The sequence below is a fragment of the Dendrobates tinctorius genome, unplaced genomic scaffold (assembly GCF_039654945.1).
Source record: "Dendrobates tinctorius isolate UK_male_01 unplaced genomic scaffold, ASM3965494v1 ptg000103l, whole genome shotgun sequence".
Classification (NCBI taxonomy): domain Eukaryota; kingdom Metazoa; phylum Chordata; class Amphibia; order Anura; family Dendrobatidae; genus Dendrobates; species Dendrobates tinctorius.
In genome coordinates, this window is record NW_027361771.1 from 22,874,828 (window position 1) to 22,892,443 (window position 17,616).

Sequence of the window (17,616 nt, forward strand, 5' to 3'; positions counted from 1 at the left end):
AAGAAAAAAGCGTAAGGTTCAGCGAGATCTGCATGATCATACATCTAATAAAGTTTATGATTGGGGTGCATGGGATAATATTCATAGAACCCTTAAATCAATTCTAAAACGTAGTAAAAAAATGAGGAATACAAAACCGCATGTGAATTTTACCTCATCTGATCCTGACTCATCGGACACAAATGTCAGTGTTTCGGATGTACCCTTGACTGACTCGAGTTATTCTATCAAGACACGCTCTTTTCGACCGTCAAAAAACGCAAGAGGCGGGCGGCAGGAAACACAGGAAGCGTTTCAACTCATTACAAGAAGGTACCTGCGGTTTAAATACATCCAATAATGTTTTGAATTTGTCCTCCAGAGAATTTACTCAAGTTCAATTGGATGTTTTATCATATGGTCTTAAATTTTGTTTCAGATCAGGATTTTGATTTATTTTCAACAATTCTTGATGTAAATAAGTTTGTGCGAAATTTGACTATAAATTTTTTTTAGTCATATCAGGAGCAACCAAGCAATATGAATGAAAATTGTGTTTCTAATGAATTTCAACACAAAGATTTCCAAGAACAATTTGCTCTTCTTATGTTACAAGAATTAAACACAACTGATGAAGTCTCTGAGGATTTAATCACTCAATCTCGGACATTACAAGTGAAAAACCCTTTTTTCATCCTGTACATTCAAGATCAAGTTGCATGGATAAATTCCACGAACTGATAGAAAAGGATTTGAAGGCTTTGAAAAATAATAATTCTGTGCATTGTTACAAATCAAATCTGTCACCAAAGAAACGCACTGCCCTACAAGAAATAAAAAATATGTCTGATATAATTGTCAAAATGTTGGACAAAGGAGGAGTAGTGGTTATTATGAATTCCATAGATTATCGTGATAAAATGTTAGAATTATTGTCTGATATAAATACATATGAAAAGCTATCAACCAATCCTACACAGGCATTTCAAGCAGAAATTAATAATTTAATTGCGGATGGTCTTTCCTTGAATGTGTTGACTAAAAACAGGCAGACTTTTTGGAGGTAAAGCATCCTGTCTTACCTATCATGCACGGTTTACCTAAGATTCACAAGCAGGATGTTTTTTCTCCAATGAGACCTATTGTATCTGGCATCGGATCAACTAATGAACACGTGTGAGTGGTTGGATTCACCATTGGAACCCTTGGTACAGAGGGATCCAGGGTATATTAAAGATTTGAGGGTACTATTGCAAGTTTTTTCTCATAAAAAGTGGTCTTCACGCTTCACATGGCTTATTTGTGATGTAATATGACTATACACGTGCATTCCTCATTCTGTGGCCATGGAAGCATTGAATTTTAGTGGATTCTTTCAAGATTTAATTAATTATACATTCCAAGTTACATCATATTTATTGACTCATAAATTTTTTTCCTTTGATCGACAATTTTTTTACAATGGTCAGGTACAATGGTCAGGTGTGGCCATGGGAGCTAAATTTTCACCTTCTTTGGCTAATTTAGTTTTGGCCTTTTGGGAATATAATTTTTTGTATTCAGTTTCAAATGTTTTTATGTCGCAGATCGTCTGTTATGGAAGATACATCGATGACACACTCATTAATTGTAGGGATTTCTTCAAATGTGGGAGGACTGGATGTACAACTTGTAAGCGCAGTAAAAATACTAAAATGTTTAATGATCACAATGATACAAAAACATTTTTTCTCAAAAAATTTATTAACTGTAATTCTGTGAATGTGGTCTATAAAATTGACTGGGTTATGTGCTCACAATCATATATAGGATGCACAACTAGGAAATTAAAACGGCGAGTTTCAGAACATTTGCATGATATATCAGATGCAGCTAATGAGAATCGAAACATTTCTTCTGTAGCCAAACACTTTATAGACTGTCTTGTGTTGTGTCTTTTCGAGTCTATGGAATTGAAAAAATTGATTTCTCACCGCGAGGTGGTGATTTACAACACCGGCTTTTAACACATGAAGACTTTGGACAGTAGCATAGCTACCGGTGGTCAGAGGGCCCCGCGCTCTGCGGGGGCCCACCCAGAGCTACACTACTGTAACTGTATCGGCGTGGGCAGCACGCCCATACAGTTACATTCTGCGGCAGAGCAGGGAGAATTGATCTCCCTGCACTGCCGCCTGGCTGCTATAGGGTCCCTGAGCAGGCATGGAAGCCCGTGCCAGCAGTGGGCCCCCCGCCTGTCATCGGCTACATACCGATACAGCTGACCGCATTGATGAGAGAAGGAGTGAGTGCTCCTTCTCCCATCATCCCCCTCTCAACATCTGATGCAGACACTGACAGCAGGCGCAATGCTGTCACTGCCCGGCGCCCGCTGTCAGGAGATAAGCGGGAGCTCAGAGCAGCACAGGAGCCAGGAGGAAGGGAGGTGAGTATTGGATTTTTTGTTTATGGGGGTGCATTACATTACCATCTGCCTATGGTGGGGTGGTGGTACTGCCTTACATTACAGTCTGTCTATGGGGGACTTACATTACACTCTGCCTATGGGGGGAGCAGCCTTACATTACAGTCTGCCTATGGAGGTGCTGCCTTACATTACAGTCTGCCTATGGAGGGGTGCTGCCTAACATTACAGTCTGCCTATGGGGGGCGCTGCCTTACCTTACAGTCTGCCTATGGGGGTGCTGCCTTACATTACAGTCTGCCTATGGGGGTGCTGTCTTATATTACATTCTGCCTACGGGGGTTGCTGCCTTACTTTACAGTGTGCCTATGGGGAGTGCTGCCTTACATTACAGTCTGCCTATTGGGGGTGCTGCCTTACCTTTCAGTCTGCCTATGGGGGTGCAGCCTTACATTACAGTCTGCCTATGGGGGGTGCTGCCTTACATTACAGTCTGCCTATGGGGGGCTGCCTTATACTATACAGTCTGCCTATGGGGGCTGCCATATATTACAGTCTGCCTATGGGGGATGCCTTATATTACAGTCTTCTTATGGGGGGCTGCATTATACTATATAGAGTCTGCCTATGGGTGGGCTGCATTATACTATATAGAGTCTGCCTATGGGGGCTGCATTATTCTGGTGCATTATACTATATGTAGGCTATGTAGGGGGTCATCATACAGTGGAGATTACAGTGAGGTGGCCATCATACAGTGTTGGAGCCATCAAACAGTTTGGGGGATACTAAGGTGTCAGTATACTGTGTAGATGGTACTATATAGTGAGGAGGCATTATACTGTGTATAGGGGAGCAGTACATGGGGGAGATTCAGGACATTATTCAATGTAAAGTGGGCACTTATTATTATAGGGGATCTTAGGTTACTGTGACTGTCAAAGGGGCACACAGAGGGCATTATTACATTCTAGGGGACAAAATGTGGGCACTGTTTTCTAGGACACTTGCACCCGGCATTACTATACTGTAGAGTGTTGCTTTATTATTTAAAGGGCACAAAGAACCACACAGCGGGTGCAGTAATGGGACACATACGGCAGCAGTGGCTCAGCATTGGGGTATCAGCAGGATGAGGCGTTTGTGCAGGTTGGGGATAGATGGTGATGGGGCTGGAATATGAGAAGTGAAACATGTCTTTTTTGTATTCTCTGCAGCCGAGTCCTGGCTGGAAGAAGTTGTCATGTCGGTCTGGGCCAGATGGAAAAGACGTGAAAAGTGAACGAAAGATCATCAGTAGTAAGTCACCAAGTATAACTGTGCACTAATCACTTATATGTTTTGTAGGACTGGTATTTACCACTGACTATATGGTGGTAATATCCATGTTGGTCTTTATATAGAGATTATTTTCAGTAACCACGCAGTCATCTCCTATATCCAATATTAATGTGCGTCACCAAGTTGTAACCAAGGTCACCTGGTTAGGGGCCCACTAAGAAGTTTCGCCCCCCCGAACCAAAACCCTAGCTATGCGTCTGCTTTTGAATATATTATCTGGGCACAAGGTCTCCTGACGGACTTAACAAACGCAATTAAGTAATGTTTCATTATTAGATTGTGACTGCTTCAATAGAATTTTTGTGTTTTTTTTTTCTTTTGAGGGACTTAATTTATGTATATACTTGTTGTTTACCATCTCATACATGATTTTGTGTTTTAATTGTTATGGTTTCATTTAGAAATGTACTGGTTTAGGACCTTTTCTCAAATCATGTGATCTTATCATTATTCATGATTGGTGGCCATTGATTTAAATAGCTGTGTTAGAGTTGGTGGCACCATGAGCTTTGATCACTGCTGTGATCGAAACGCGTCGCTCTGCTTGCCTGTTATGAAAAATTCCCGGAGAATTTATTTGTTTTTATAATGAATTTTCAATAAAATGAATTTTAAATGATTTTCATCAAAGGAGCTGGAAGAGTTTTTCCTTTTTTTCTCAAAAAAATGTTTTGCCTAATTTCCTCCCCAAAATTTGGGGTGCGCCATATGGTTTTGTGCATCTTATAGTCTGCAAAATATGGTATGTAATTTCCTGGGCATGCTACATGTGAAGTTCTGAGGTTGTGGGTTAGAAAAATCACCTAGGCAGGTTAACAATGCAACTATTTTTATTCCATACATCCATGGCTGTACAACAAATCCATGTAGATGGCCAACATACAATGTCCTCAGTCCACAAGTTCCCAATCTGAGATTGGTAGTTCCACTGGCCCCATGTTAGGAACGGCGGAACGCACTAAAAAAAAAAAATAATAAAGTGCGTTCGCCGCTCGGGGTCCACCGTGCAGTAGGTGATATAACCACTGCAAAGTGGTGGCAGGAGCAATATGGCGGAAATGCGCACCACTGATTCCCAATCTCCAATGAGAGATCGTCCCATGAGCATGCTCAGTAGGAGGACAGAAGGACTTAGCCTCAGGAGAGATTTGCTGCAAGGCAATCTCCTCTGCAATCTCCTCTGCAGCAGATAAACAGCAGGAGACTGCAGAATGTGAGGGTCTGGATCCCTGCGGAGTAAACGCAGAAATCCGACGCCTAACACACCATACCAGACGATACCCACTGTCTCCCAACTTTTAGTTGGCCCACAGCTTTTGGTATCTCCAGCTGGTAAAGTGTGCAGTCACAGCCTATGTTCCTCCAGATGATGGATATCATGACCGTAGCTCATTGATACCCCTCCAGCCAACAATTAAACTCCAAAACTCCATAGATCATCCATCCATCCCAGCTTGGATCCTCTCACATCCACCAACTGCCTGATTCAACCCATGTGTCTTTTTTTCTCCCTCCCCCTTAAACAATTTTCTTTAGCTCACAGAAGAAAGCATATTCTATCACATGGGGCTGTATGCGAGACCCACTGTGGTGCCGGCTCCCCTGGGTCTATTATCTCCATCTACACAATGGGCCTAGGCTGGAAGAACAATGGATTGATAGGATGATTGCTCTACATTTAACGCTTGCACTCTACTGTGTGGCCTTAGGTTTATATACGATCTAGCCAGTTTGTCTTCCTCTGCTTACTGTCACTGAATGGAAACATTGATTCCTGAGGATGAACTGACGAACAAGCAAATCACTAATAAAACAAAGCAAGAAAATATCTAATAAAACGCAACAATATCGACGCAACCCCCATAAAAGTCTCTATCTCGTAGAGCAGTGGACTCCGCCCTCATTTGTCCTATAGTCTTTAGCAAGTGGCCATATCCTCAAACTACAAAACAAAGAACTGGACATTATATATGTTTGTTACCATCACCTATTCTTTTTGTATACAGAATATTGCTAAGACAACACATGAAGGTGAAAGGGTCTTACCTTTATATTGTAGCTTCTGGGCCCTGTTGTTTGGACAGTCTTTCCCTTGTAAACTGAAATTAATATTAGTTCTGATGCAGCGGTTGTTCAGGGGTTGGACTGGTCTGAAGTTATCACTCATGCTTGAAAATATCTGGGATGGCTGGTTTTGGCTTAGTAGTCTTAATGAATGCATCTTAAAGAAAAAAAAATATGATTTTTTTAGTTTTGCATAATGAACTCTTTATTAAATGTGATTTTACCTATTAAAAGTGTAAGATATAAGTGATGGTATAAAAACACTGTAAACAAAGTAAAGTTATTGATTGTATGAAAACATCGTCTATAACGGTCTGTCAAACTAAAGGTTTTATTACACGAACAGATAATGAACGATGCGATCATAACTCACGACTGGCAAATTATGTGAGACAAGTTTTTATATAGGATGAGAATCCTGAATAAATAGTTGAATAGCGATCATTATATTGTAACATTGTGCACTGTGTTCACACAGATAATCTCAAGTGTAAGGCTATGTGCACACGATGCGGATTTGTTGCATTTCAGCAGCGCTTTTTTCCTGCTCTGAAATGCACCAAAAACACAAAGGATTACTAAAGCAAGGTTAGTCAATGAGAATCCTGAATTGTTGTGCACATGATGCGGAAAATTCCGTCCTTATTCACAGCATTTTATTTTCCACAGCATGTCAATTCTTTTTGCGGATCTGCAGCGCTTCTGCACCGACTTACTTCCATTTAGTCACTCAAATCTGTGGCAAAAATGCAGGTGTAAAAAGGTTTGCAAGTTTGCTGCAGATTTTTTGTGGATTTGGTGCCAAAAACGCTGCAGAATTGTCAAAGGAAATGATGTCAGAAGGAGGAAGAGTGTGTGGGCGGAGAATCTAGAATAGAGCCTGTCTTGGTTGAAGCACATCAACAATGGAGTTTGGACTTGAAAATTATATCTTTTTTTTAAATAATATATCTTTATTTAGCTAACAAATTCGCAAACAATTCCACATACAAATCCGCATGTATTGTAAATCCACATCACAAATGCATGAAATCCACATTAAAAAAGTGTGGAATTTCCACTATGTTTTCTGCCAAGAGATGCAGAAACCATGCAGAAATTTCCGCAAGCAAAATCTGCAACGTGTGCACATAGCTTTAGGCTGGTTTCAGACTTGTGTTTGGCAGGGCTGCGGACGGCAGCCCTCTTCCTCTGTTAAGCTCCGCCCACTACCGCACCTCCTCCGTTCAGCTCTGCCTACGTCTGCATGCGTCCTGCGTACCCTATCTTTAACATTGGGTATGCAGGCCATGCGGATGTATGTGGATGCCTCCACATGCGTCTTTATGACGCTGCACTGAACTGCGTCCAACGCAGCATGTTGCATTTTGTTGCGGTCGGCGCAGCGTCAAAACGACACATGTGAAGGCATCCGCATACATCCGCATGGCCTGCATTCCCAATGTTAAAGATAGGGTTCGCAGGACGCATGCAGATGTAGGTGGAGCTTAAGGAAGAGGTGTGGCAGTGGGCGGAGCTTAACGGAGGAAGAGGGCTGCCGTCCGCAACCCTGCCAAACGCTAGTGTGAAACTAGCCTTAGTGTGTTCAACATTCAAATCCCATAAGTGATACTATTTATTTTGTTATATGAATTCATAAACTATTGTACAAACTTTCCCATTGATGTTGTGCAAAGAAAATGTATTAAAAATAGTGATAAAATGTTTGTTTGCAACGCTGCTGATGGAGCCCCTACATGGTGTCCCCTTCCACGTCCATGCAGGGACGCTAGCTTACTCACCATTCCAGCCACATTTGACTTTCTCCCGGCATGTCCCTCCTGCTACTTCCTGCTTTCAGTATGTGCGCGCTACAGTCCAGCGGCATGCCTAGTATGCGCATGCCTATTGCTGAGAGGTATTTAGCATAAGTAGTACAGCTGCCTGATGGCTCACAGCAAATAGCTGGGAGGCATCTTGTATAGAAGACTCCCTCTTTCCTAGGGAGTCACCAAGCAACATTGTGAATCATTAGTTAGTAAGGTGTATTGCTAATGAATTGAGAAGTACCCTGGTTCCAGTGTGGCCAGAGCCTGAACATTATTCCCTGGTCATGGTTTGGCCAGTTGTGTGTCTGTAGTTCCCAGGTCCCGGAGCAGCCAGTGCCTGAACCTCATCCACTGATCCTGGAGCAGCCAGTGCCTCAACCTTGTCCCCTTGGTCATTAGCTTTAAAATCTGACAGATAAATGGCCAATGTAAATGACCCTTAAATTTAGTCCAGTCCTCTACTGGATTGTTCACAGGAGCGTAAGGAAGTATTTAGATGTAATCTGTCAAAGACCTGTGTGCCTCTAACTTTGTATCAGTTCTAAGTCTCGTGAAGGAAAACTTGACTTTCTGACCACATTTTACAACATTTCTCGATTCGGTTCTGTGTAAAAGTGAAAGTATTTTCCAGTCTATCAAAGTTATTGATTGAATGACCATTTCTGATGTGTTGAGGTCAGAACTAGGAAGCGTAGACAAGCAAGGGCAGGGTAAGCATGATAACAGAGGTAGATTAGTAAGAGTCAGTAAAGGCCCCGTCACACATAGCGATCTCGCTAGCGAGATCGCTGCTGAGTCACAAGTTTTGTGACACAACAGCGATCTCACCAGTGAGATCGCTGTATGTGACAGCGATAAGCGACCGGCCCCCCTGCCGGTATCGCTGATCGCTCTGGGAAACCTCTGGACTTTTCTTTGGTCGCTGGTCTTCCACTGGCCAGCACGCATCTGCTGGTAACTAACGTACATATCGGGTATCCAAGGGACGGGCGTCCCTTAGATACCCGATGTGTTCGTTAGTTACCAGCGCGCTGATGCAGGAAGCTGGTAACTAACGTACACATTGGGTATCTAAGGGACGCACGTAACCAGCGAACACAGCGACGCCGCGCGCTCAGTGTCGCTGTGCTGATCGCTGGTGAAGCTGTCTGTTTGACAGCTCACCAGCGATCATGTAGCGACTCACCAGCGATCCTGACACGTTGATATCGTTGTCGGGATCGCTGGTGAGTCGCTATGTGTGACGGGTCCTTAAGAGTCATTTCTTATATTGTTAAGTGGTCTGAGCTCTTTTAAATATAATTTTGTTCTGTTGGAAAACTTCTTTATAGTTTGGGAACAAATACAGTAAATTGAACAGAATAAGGACTTTTTAAATAGGTTGTCCACTTTGGGTAACCCTTATTGTTATAAGTATATTCTGACAAGCTGTCGGCCATGCGGTGTCCCTCTTCTCAAACTCTAAGTTATCATCTGTAATCAGTGGTGGAACCCAGCAGAATGTGTTCCATATCCTAATAGCATAACTCCAAAGGGCAAAAAAAATTATATTATGACCAGTGTAGAAATTTTGGCTTCAAAATTCAGATTCAGTTCTTTCAAAGATATACTCTACCAATTCTACAATAGTAGCTTTGGTTATAACTCCAATATGCAATGGTATCCAAAATGATAAAAAAAATAGGTAGACATACAACATCAAACATATAATATCATACATTAGTTTCATGGGCCATGACACCACACTCCCAGGTGTATAGACAAAATAGTGAAAAATCAAAATAATTAGTACCAAATCAACCCAAAATAAGAAATGCTTTCAGGTAGTATCAATATTAAAGGAGGGGATGACCCATAAATGAAGTACAAACACAGTGGCATCAATAAGACCTCTCCTGTAAAGGATGCACCTCATGAAACGCGTTTCACATCAAACTTATTCTTCCTAATTAGACTTTTAATAAATATTTTGATTTGTTTGCTTTCTGATTACTAATTGTGACTGTAGGGCTTTTTCTGTAGGCAAAGATATAGGCCAGTATGTCTAGCGTTTTAAATCCTCACAGCTCCTCCTGAAACATTACATTCTCATGCACCATATAACACTGAACAGTACATAATGTCCTTGCAGGTAATTACACTAAATCTATAACAACCTACATAACAACAGTTCCCTTGGCAATATCCATGTTTGGTGGATCTAAAAGCAGACATTTATGCTGCTCTGGATGATTACACAGGTAAAGTATATATTGAGGGTTCAGTAGCTTGATAGTCCACTTGTCAGCACTATGGTGCTTTATGTACATATTATGCCTCCATAGAAAGATACATAGCCTTATAAAAGGATTCCAATTTGCAGTTAATTAAATTTTATGTAAGTCAGTTGATGTTTATGGGCCCCAAATGACCAGTTAGGCTCTGTGACAATACTACTCATCCAGCCAGCAATTTCCACAACGTTACCATTCCTCATCGCTTCCCTAAAGATTTTTTTCATTTGCTGGTAAACAATTTTCAGCAGATTCCTTTAAATGTGTCAGCCATTTTGTGATTATTAGTCAAAAATTGGATGACTCAAGTTAGCTTTTCATTAGTAAAAAAACAATACCCTCTTATCTTCAACTGTTATAATTAGTACTTTATTCTTCTTTCTCTGTTAAAATAGGCCTTTCATTGGATTTGTGTAATTTAAATTGAATATTTCCTCCAATTGACGTTGCTCCATTGATTCTGTAAGTGTATTTCTATGTCTTTTGTGCAGCTCCAATTTAAAGGTATGCCCCCTGAAAATAAAGATGAAAATTGACCCTTTGACAAGTGGGCATGTACCACAAAACTTCTCTGTGGGCGTGTGCTTTGCCTCCTCTGATTCTGGCCAATCAATATGCTGCTGCGCCCACAGAGAGGTTCTGTAATACACGTCCAATTGGTGGAAGAATAAATTTGTATTTTATTACCATGGGGTATAACTTTGGAATGGACGAGAACAGAAGAAAAAGACCTTATATACATATAGACATTATATATACAGAGCCTGGTGTGGGCGGGGTTAGCTTTATCAGCCCTGCTGTTTTGCTGAATCTAAAAACGCTTATTGTGTGAGAACTGGCGCACCCAGTAATCTAAGTGATACATCATTGGATTCGGCTTCTCTTTGCCTACAGCATGCTGATAAGGTAGCAAAAACCTGCCTACAAATTCCCTTTAATGTTCTGGGGGAATGTATCTTGCCAGTTATTGTTCTAAAAAAATTTTGTCAATTGGAAACTCACCATTCAGAATATAAATAGCCCATTGATTACCCATATTTTTTTAGCAAATTAGGCTGGTTTCACATTTGCGCTTTTGTGCGCAGCGCACCGTGCGTATGCGCACTGCGCACCTATGTTTAACATGAAGTGCGCATGGTCTTGCGCACACTTGCGTTTTCATGCGCATGCGTTTTTTTGTCTTTCGCGCCAGGCGCGCCAGACGCAGCATGTTGCATTTTTTGGTGCTCCCTGTCTCGGCAAAAAAACGCATGCGCACGCTTGCGCACGGAATGCGCAAAAACAACACACTGAAGTCTATGGGAACGCATGCGTGCGCATGGTCTTGCGCACGCTTGCGTTTTTTTGCGCATGCGTTTTTGAGTTAAACAAGTCTAGAATGTTCTCTAGACAATGGAAAAAATGTCACACCTAAAAAACGCATGTGCATAAAAAACACAAACGCATGCAAAAACGCATGTAAAACGCAAGCAACGCTGCATTTTTTTGACGCATCAGCGTGTGCATGACGTTAAAAAAACGCGCGCTTGTTTTGCGTTTTTCTTTGCGTTTTTTATGCGCCCGATGCGCTGCGCAAAAAAACGCTAATGTGAAACTAGCCTTAGGTGACAGAAACTCTACTAATCAACCATGATTGCTAGGTTATAATGTGAACACATTAAAGGGGCTGTGAAGCGCATACATTGTGTGTGAGAGACTGTAACATGCAGAATCTTAATAGTGTAATGTACTCACTGTTAGGATTTTACTGTTTACACATTCTTGGCAATTGTCACATGACCGTTCATATGTGATTCACATACTTTCAGCCAAGTGCTGACTGCTTTCGCTTCTATCATTAGTCTTAAAGAAATATGTCCGTCAAATTTTTTATCCTCTTAACATATTGCAGTCATCATGTTACATAGCACTGTGTACTTACAGTGGGGAAAAAAAGTATTTAGTCAGTCAGCAATAGTGCAAGTTCCACCACTTAAAAAGATGAGAGGCGTCTGTAATTTACATCATAGGTAGACCTCAACTATGGGAGACAAACTGAGAAAAAAAAATCCAGAAAATCACATTGTCTGTTTTTTTTTTCATTTTATTTGCATATTATGGTGGAAAATAAGTATTTGGTCAGAAACAAAATTTCATCTCAATACTTTGTGATATATCCTTTGTTGGCAATGACAGAGGTCAAACGTTTTCTGTAAGTCTTCACAAGGTTGCCACACACTGTTGTTGGTATGTTGGCCCATTCCTCCATGCAGATCTCCTCTAGAGCAGTGATGTTTTTGGCTTTTCGCTTGGCAACACGGACTTTCAACTCCCTCCAAAGGTTTTCTATAGGGTTGAGATCTGGAGACTGGCTAGGCCACTCCAGGACCTTGAAATGCTTCTTACGAAGCCACTCCTTCGTTGCCCTGGCGGTGTGCTTTGGATCATTGTCATGTTGAAAGACCCAGCCACGTTTCATCTTCAATGCCCTTGCTGATGGAAGGAGGTTTGCACTCAAAATCTCACGATACATGGCCCCATTCATTCTTTCATGTACCCGGATCAGTCGTCCTGGCCCCTTTGCAGAGAAACAGCCCCAAAGCATGATGTTTCCACCACCATGCTTTACAGTAGGTATGATGTTTGATGGATGCAACTCAGTATTCTTTTTCCTCCAAACACGACAAGTTGTGTTTCTACCAAACAGTTCCAGTTTGGTTTCATCAGACCATAGGACATTCTCCCAAAACTCCTCTGGATCATCCAAATGCTCTCTAGCAAACTTCAGAATGGCCCGGACATGTACAGGCTTAAGCAGTGGGACACGTCTGGCACTGCAGGATCTGAGTCCATGGTGGCGTAGTGTGTTACTTATGGTAGGCCTTGTTACATTGGTCCCAGCTCTCTGCAGTTCATTCACTAGGTCCCCCCGCGTGGTTCTGGGATTTTTGCTCACCGTATTTGTGATCATTCTGACCCCACGGGGTGGGATTTTGCGTGGAGCACCAGATCGAGGGAGATTATCAGTGGTCTTGTATGTCTTCCATTTTCTAATTATTGCTCCCACAGTTGATTTCTTCACTCCAAGCTGGTTGGCTATTGCAGATTCAGTCTTCCCAGCCTGGTGCAGGGCTACAATTTTGTTTCTGGTGTCCTTTGACAGCTCTTTGGTCTTCACCATAGTGGAGTTTGGAGTCAGACTGTTTGAGGGTGTGCACAGGTGTTTTTTTATCCTGATAACAAGTTTAAACAGGTGCCATTACTACAGGTAATGAGTGGAGGAAAGAGGAGACTCTTAAAGAAGAAGTTACAGGTCTGTGAGAGCCAGAAATCTTGATTGCTTGTTTCTGACCAAATACTTATTTTCCACCATAATATGCAAATAAAATGAAAAAAAAACAGACAATGTGATTTTCTGGATTTTTTTTTCTCAGTTTGTCTCCCATAGTTGAGGTCTACCTATGATGTAAATTACAGACGCCTCTCATCTTTTTAAGTGGTGGAACTTGCACTATTGCTGACTGACTAAATACTTTTTTTCCCCACTGTACAATTGCTCATTTTGCCTTTCTGCTCTTTCACTTGATGTCTAGTCATTAGGTCTATGACATCACGTGATTAAAAACTGATTAGAAGAATCCTACTAAGCTCCATGTAGAGACTGGAAGTCTGTTTTCCCTGTATGAGTCATGAGTCTCTGCAAAAGTCCCTGGCAGGGGGAGAAAGGAGTTGAAGAGGGAAATGATAAATGCAGGAGAAAAGTGACTTAATGTTTCTACATAGAGAAGAGAAAAGAGAAGAATTAGCTGGGTAGAAAGGCAGAATGAGCAATTGTAAGTTCACAGTGCTATATAATATGACTACAGTATATTAAGGGGATAAACACTTTGATGAGATGAGTGCTTCTTTAAATGAGAGAAGTGGAAGAAAAAGCAATTTGCACCCAATCACAAATGAGCTGTAAAGATATGAGATTATAGAGAGTCTGCTATTATTTTATTTCCTTTGCTCCCTTGAGTATTCCATTTTTTAAATGTTGAATTCCCTATATGGTTCCAGCGATATGAGCCTCACAAAAGTAACAAGCAAGAGCAGCCCAAAGACATACAGTGGGGAAAAAAAAAGTATTTAGTCAGCCACCAACTGTACAAGTTCTCCCACTTAAAAAGATGAGAGAGGCCTGTAATTGACATCATAGGTAGACCACAACTATGAGAGTCAAAATAAGAAAACAAATCCAGAAAATCACCTTGTCTAATTTGGCAAGATTTGTTTTTCAAATTATGGTGGAAAATAAGTATTTGGTCACCTAAAAACATGCAAGATTTCTGGTTCTCACAGACCTGTAACCTCTTCTTTAAAGGAAATCTGTCACCACTTTTTTTTGAATATGAGCTGCCAACACCGCCATTAGGGGCTTATCTACAGCATTCTGTAATGCTGTAGATAAGCCCCCGATGTAACCTGAAAGAGAAGAAAAAGGAGTTAGATTATACTCACCGGGGGGCGGTCCGGTCTTTGTCCAATGGGTGTTGTGGTCCAGCGCCTCCCATCTTGTAGTGCTGACGTCCTCTTCTTTCCTTCCTGTCGTGGCTCTGGCGCAGGTGCACTGCTCTGCCCTGTTGAGGGCAGAGCAGAATACTGCAGTGCGCAGGCGCCGATCCTCTCCCCGGCATGGGATGCCGGGGTGAGTATAATCTAACTCCTTTTTCTTATCTTTCAGGTTACATCGGGGTCTTATCTACAGCATTACAGAATGCTGTAGATAAGCCCCTGATGTCGGTGCCAGCAGCTCATATTGGAAAAAGGGTGACATATTCCCTTTAAGAGGTTCCTCTGTCCTCCACTCATTACCTGTTGTAATGGCACCTGTTTGAACTTGTTATCAGTATAAAAGACACCTGTCCACAACCTCAATCATTCATACTCCAAACTCCACTATGGTGAAGACCAAAGAGCTGTCAAAGAACACCAGAAACAAAATTGTAGCCCTGCACCAGGCTGGGAAGACTAAATCTGTAGAGGCAAGCAGCTTGGTGTGATGAAATTAACTATGGGAGCAATAATAAGAAAATGAAAGACATACAAGACCACTGATAATCTTCCTTGATCTGGGGCTCCATGCAATATCTCTCTCCATGGTGTCAAAATGATCACAAGAATGGTGAGCAAATATCCCAAACCCACACGGGGGGACCTAGTGAATGACCTGCAAAGAGCTGGGACCACCATAACAAAGGCTACCATCAGTAACACACTATGCCGCCAGGGACTCAGATCCTACAGTGTCAGATGTGTCCCTTTGCTTAAGCCAGTACATGTCAGGGCCCATCTGAAGTTTGCTAGAGAGTATTTGGATTATCCAGAAAAGTATTGGGAGAATGTCATATGGTCGGATGAAACCAAAGTAGAACTGTTTGGTAAAAACAAAACTCGCCGTGTTTAGAGGAGACAGAATGCTGAGTTGCATCCAAAGAACACCATACCTACTGTGAAGCATGGGGGCGGCAACATCATGCTTTGGGGCTGTTTCTCTGTAAAGTGACCAGGATGATTGATCTGTGTACATGAAAGAATGAATGGGGCCATGTATCGTGAGATTTTGAGTGCAAATCTCCTTCCATCAGCAAGGTCATTGAAGATGAAACATGGATGGGTCTTTCAGCATGATAATGATCCCAAGTACACTGCCAGGGCAATAAAGGAGTGTCTTCGTAAGAAGCCTATGAAGGTCCTGGAGTAGCCTAGCCAGTCTCCAGATCTCAACCCCATAGAAAACCTTTGGAGGGATTTGAAAGTCCGTGTGGCCCAGCCCCCAGCGACAAGACCAAAACATCACTGCTTTAGAGGATATATGCATGGAGGAATGGGTCAATATACCACCAACAGTGTGTGCCAACCTTGTGAAGAATTACAGAAAATGTTTGACCTCTGTCATTGCCAACAAAGGATATATACCGTATATACTCGTGTATAAGCCGACCCCCCTAATTTTGCCACAAAAAACTGGGAAAACTTATTGACTTGTGTATAAGCCGAGGGTGGAATCCATAGACTATGCCCCCATATGCTGCTCCATAGTTTATGCCCCCATATGCTGCTCCATAGAATATGCTCCCATATGCTGCTCCATAGATTATGCCCCCATATGCTGCTCCATAGAATATGCCCCCATATGCTGCCCCATAGAATATGCCCCCATATGCTGCTCCATAGAATATGCCCCCATATGCTACTCCATAGATTATGTCCCCATATGCTTCTCCATAGTTTATGCCCCCATATGCTGCTCCATAGAATATGCCCCATATGCTGCTCCATAGATTATGTCCCCATATGCTTCTCCATAGTTTATGCCCCCATATGATGCAAAAAAAAGCCATACTCACCTCTCCTGGGTCCATCGCTGCTGTCTGATGCTTCTTGTGTCAGTGACTGTTCAGCCAGCAGAGGGGCTGGCGCGCACTAACCACATCACCGCGCCCCCTGCTGCCTAAACATCACTGACACAGGATGCAGCAGAGACAGCGGTGTGCAGCGATGGACCGGGGGACAGGTGAATATCGCTATATTCACCCATCCTGCCGTGGTCTCTGCAGCCTCGCTTCTCCACTGTCTCCCTTCCTGTCTTCAGCGGTCATGTGATACCGCTCATTTCCCTCATGAATATGCGCATATTCATGTGTAATGAGGGGTACCACGTGACCGCTGAAGACAGGAAGGGAGACAGTGGAGAAGCAAGGCTGCAGAGACCGTGGCAGGACAGGTAAGTATGATCTCTGACACCCCCGCTCCCCCTCCCCCGCCGACCCCCAGGTATATGACCCGTGTATAAGCCGAGAGGGGGATTTTCAGCCCAAAAAAATGAGCTGAAAATTTCAGCTTATACACGAGTATATACGGTAACAAAATATTGAGATTAACTTTTGTTAATGACCAAATACTTATTTTCCACCTTAATTTGAAAAATAAATCTTGCCAAATTAGACAAGGTGATTTTCTGGATTTGTTTTCTTATTTGATTCTCATAGTTGTGGTCTACCTATGATGTAAATTACAGGCCTCTCTCATCTTTTTAAGTGGGAGAACTTGCACAATTGGTGGCTGACTAAATACTATTTTTCCCCACTGTATCCCTAAAGGACCCTGTGATCTACTCCCTCTTTATACTTTATATAGACCATAAAAATTAGCACTAAATAAAAGGCCCATATCTCAGGAACCATATGGTGGATATAACAACAACACAATACTGAAGAAATAAATAATTAAAATTTGCGCTTAACCCCTTAGCGACAGAGCCAGTTTGCAGCTTATTGACCAGGCCAATTTTTGCAATTCTGACCACTGTCCCTTTATGAGGTTATAACTCTGGAACGCTTTAATGGATCCCACTGATTCTGAGATTTTTTTTATCATGACATATTGTACTTCATGACAGTGATAAAATTTCTTCGATAAGTCTTGTGTTTATTTATGAAAAAAATGGAAATATGGCGAAAATTTTGAAAATTTTGCAATTTTAAAACTTTACATTTTTATGCCCTTAAATCAGAGAGATGTGTCACAAAAATTGCTTAATAAATAACATTTCCCACATGTCTACTTTACATCAGCACAATTTTGGAAGCAACATTTTTTTTTGTTAGGAAGTTATAAGGGTTAAAAGTTGACCAGCGATTTCTCATTTTTACAACAAAATTTACAAAACCATTTTTTTAGTGACCACATCCTATTTAAAGTCATTTTGAGGGGTGTACATGACAGA

General features: G+C 41.8%; 1 protein-coding gene across 1 annotated transcript in view; it reads right to left on the minus strand.

Annotated features, from left to right (window-relative positions):
• The window catches only part of CA10 (carbonic anhydrase 10), a 483,033-nt gene that overhangs the window by 12,774 nt on the left and 452,643 nt on the right, over positions 1–17,616 (minus strand). The window contains exon 8 of the mRNA XM_073588164.1: positions 5,771–5,945. Within this exon, the coding sequence (XP_073444265.1) occupies positions 5,771–5,945 (175 nt within the window). The remainder of the gene's footprint in view (positions 1–5,770; positions 5,946–17,616) is intronic.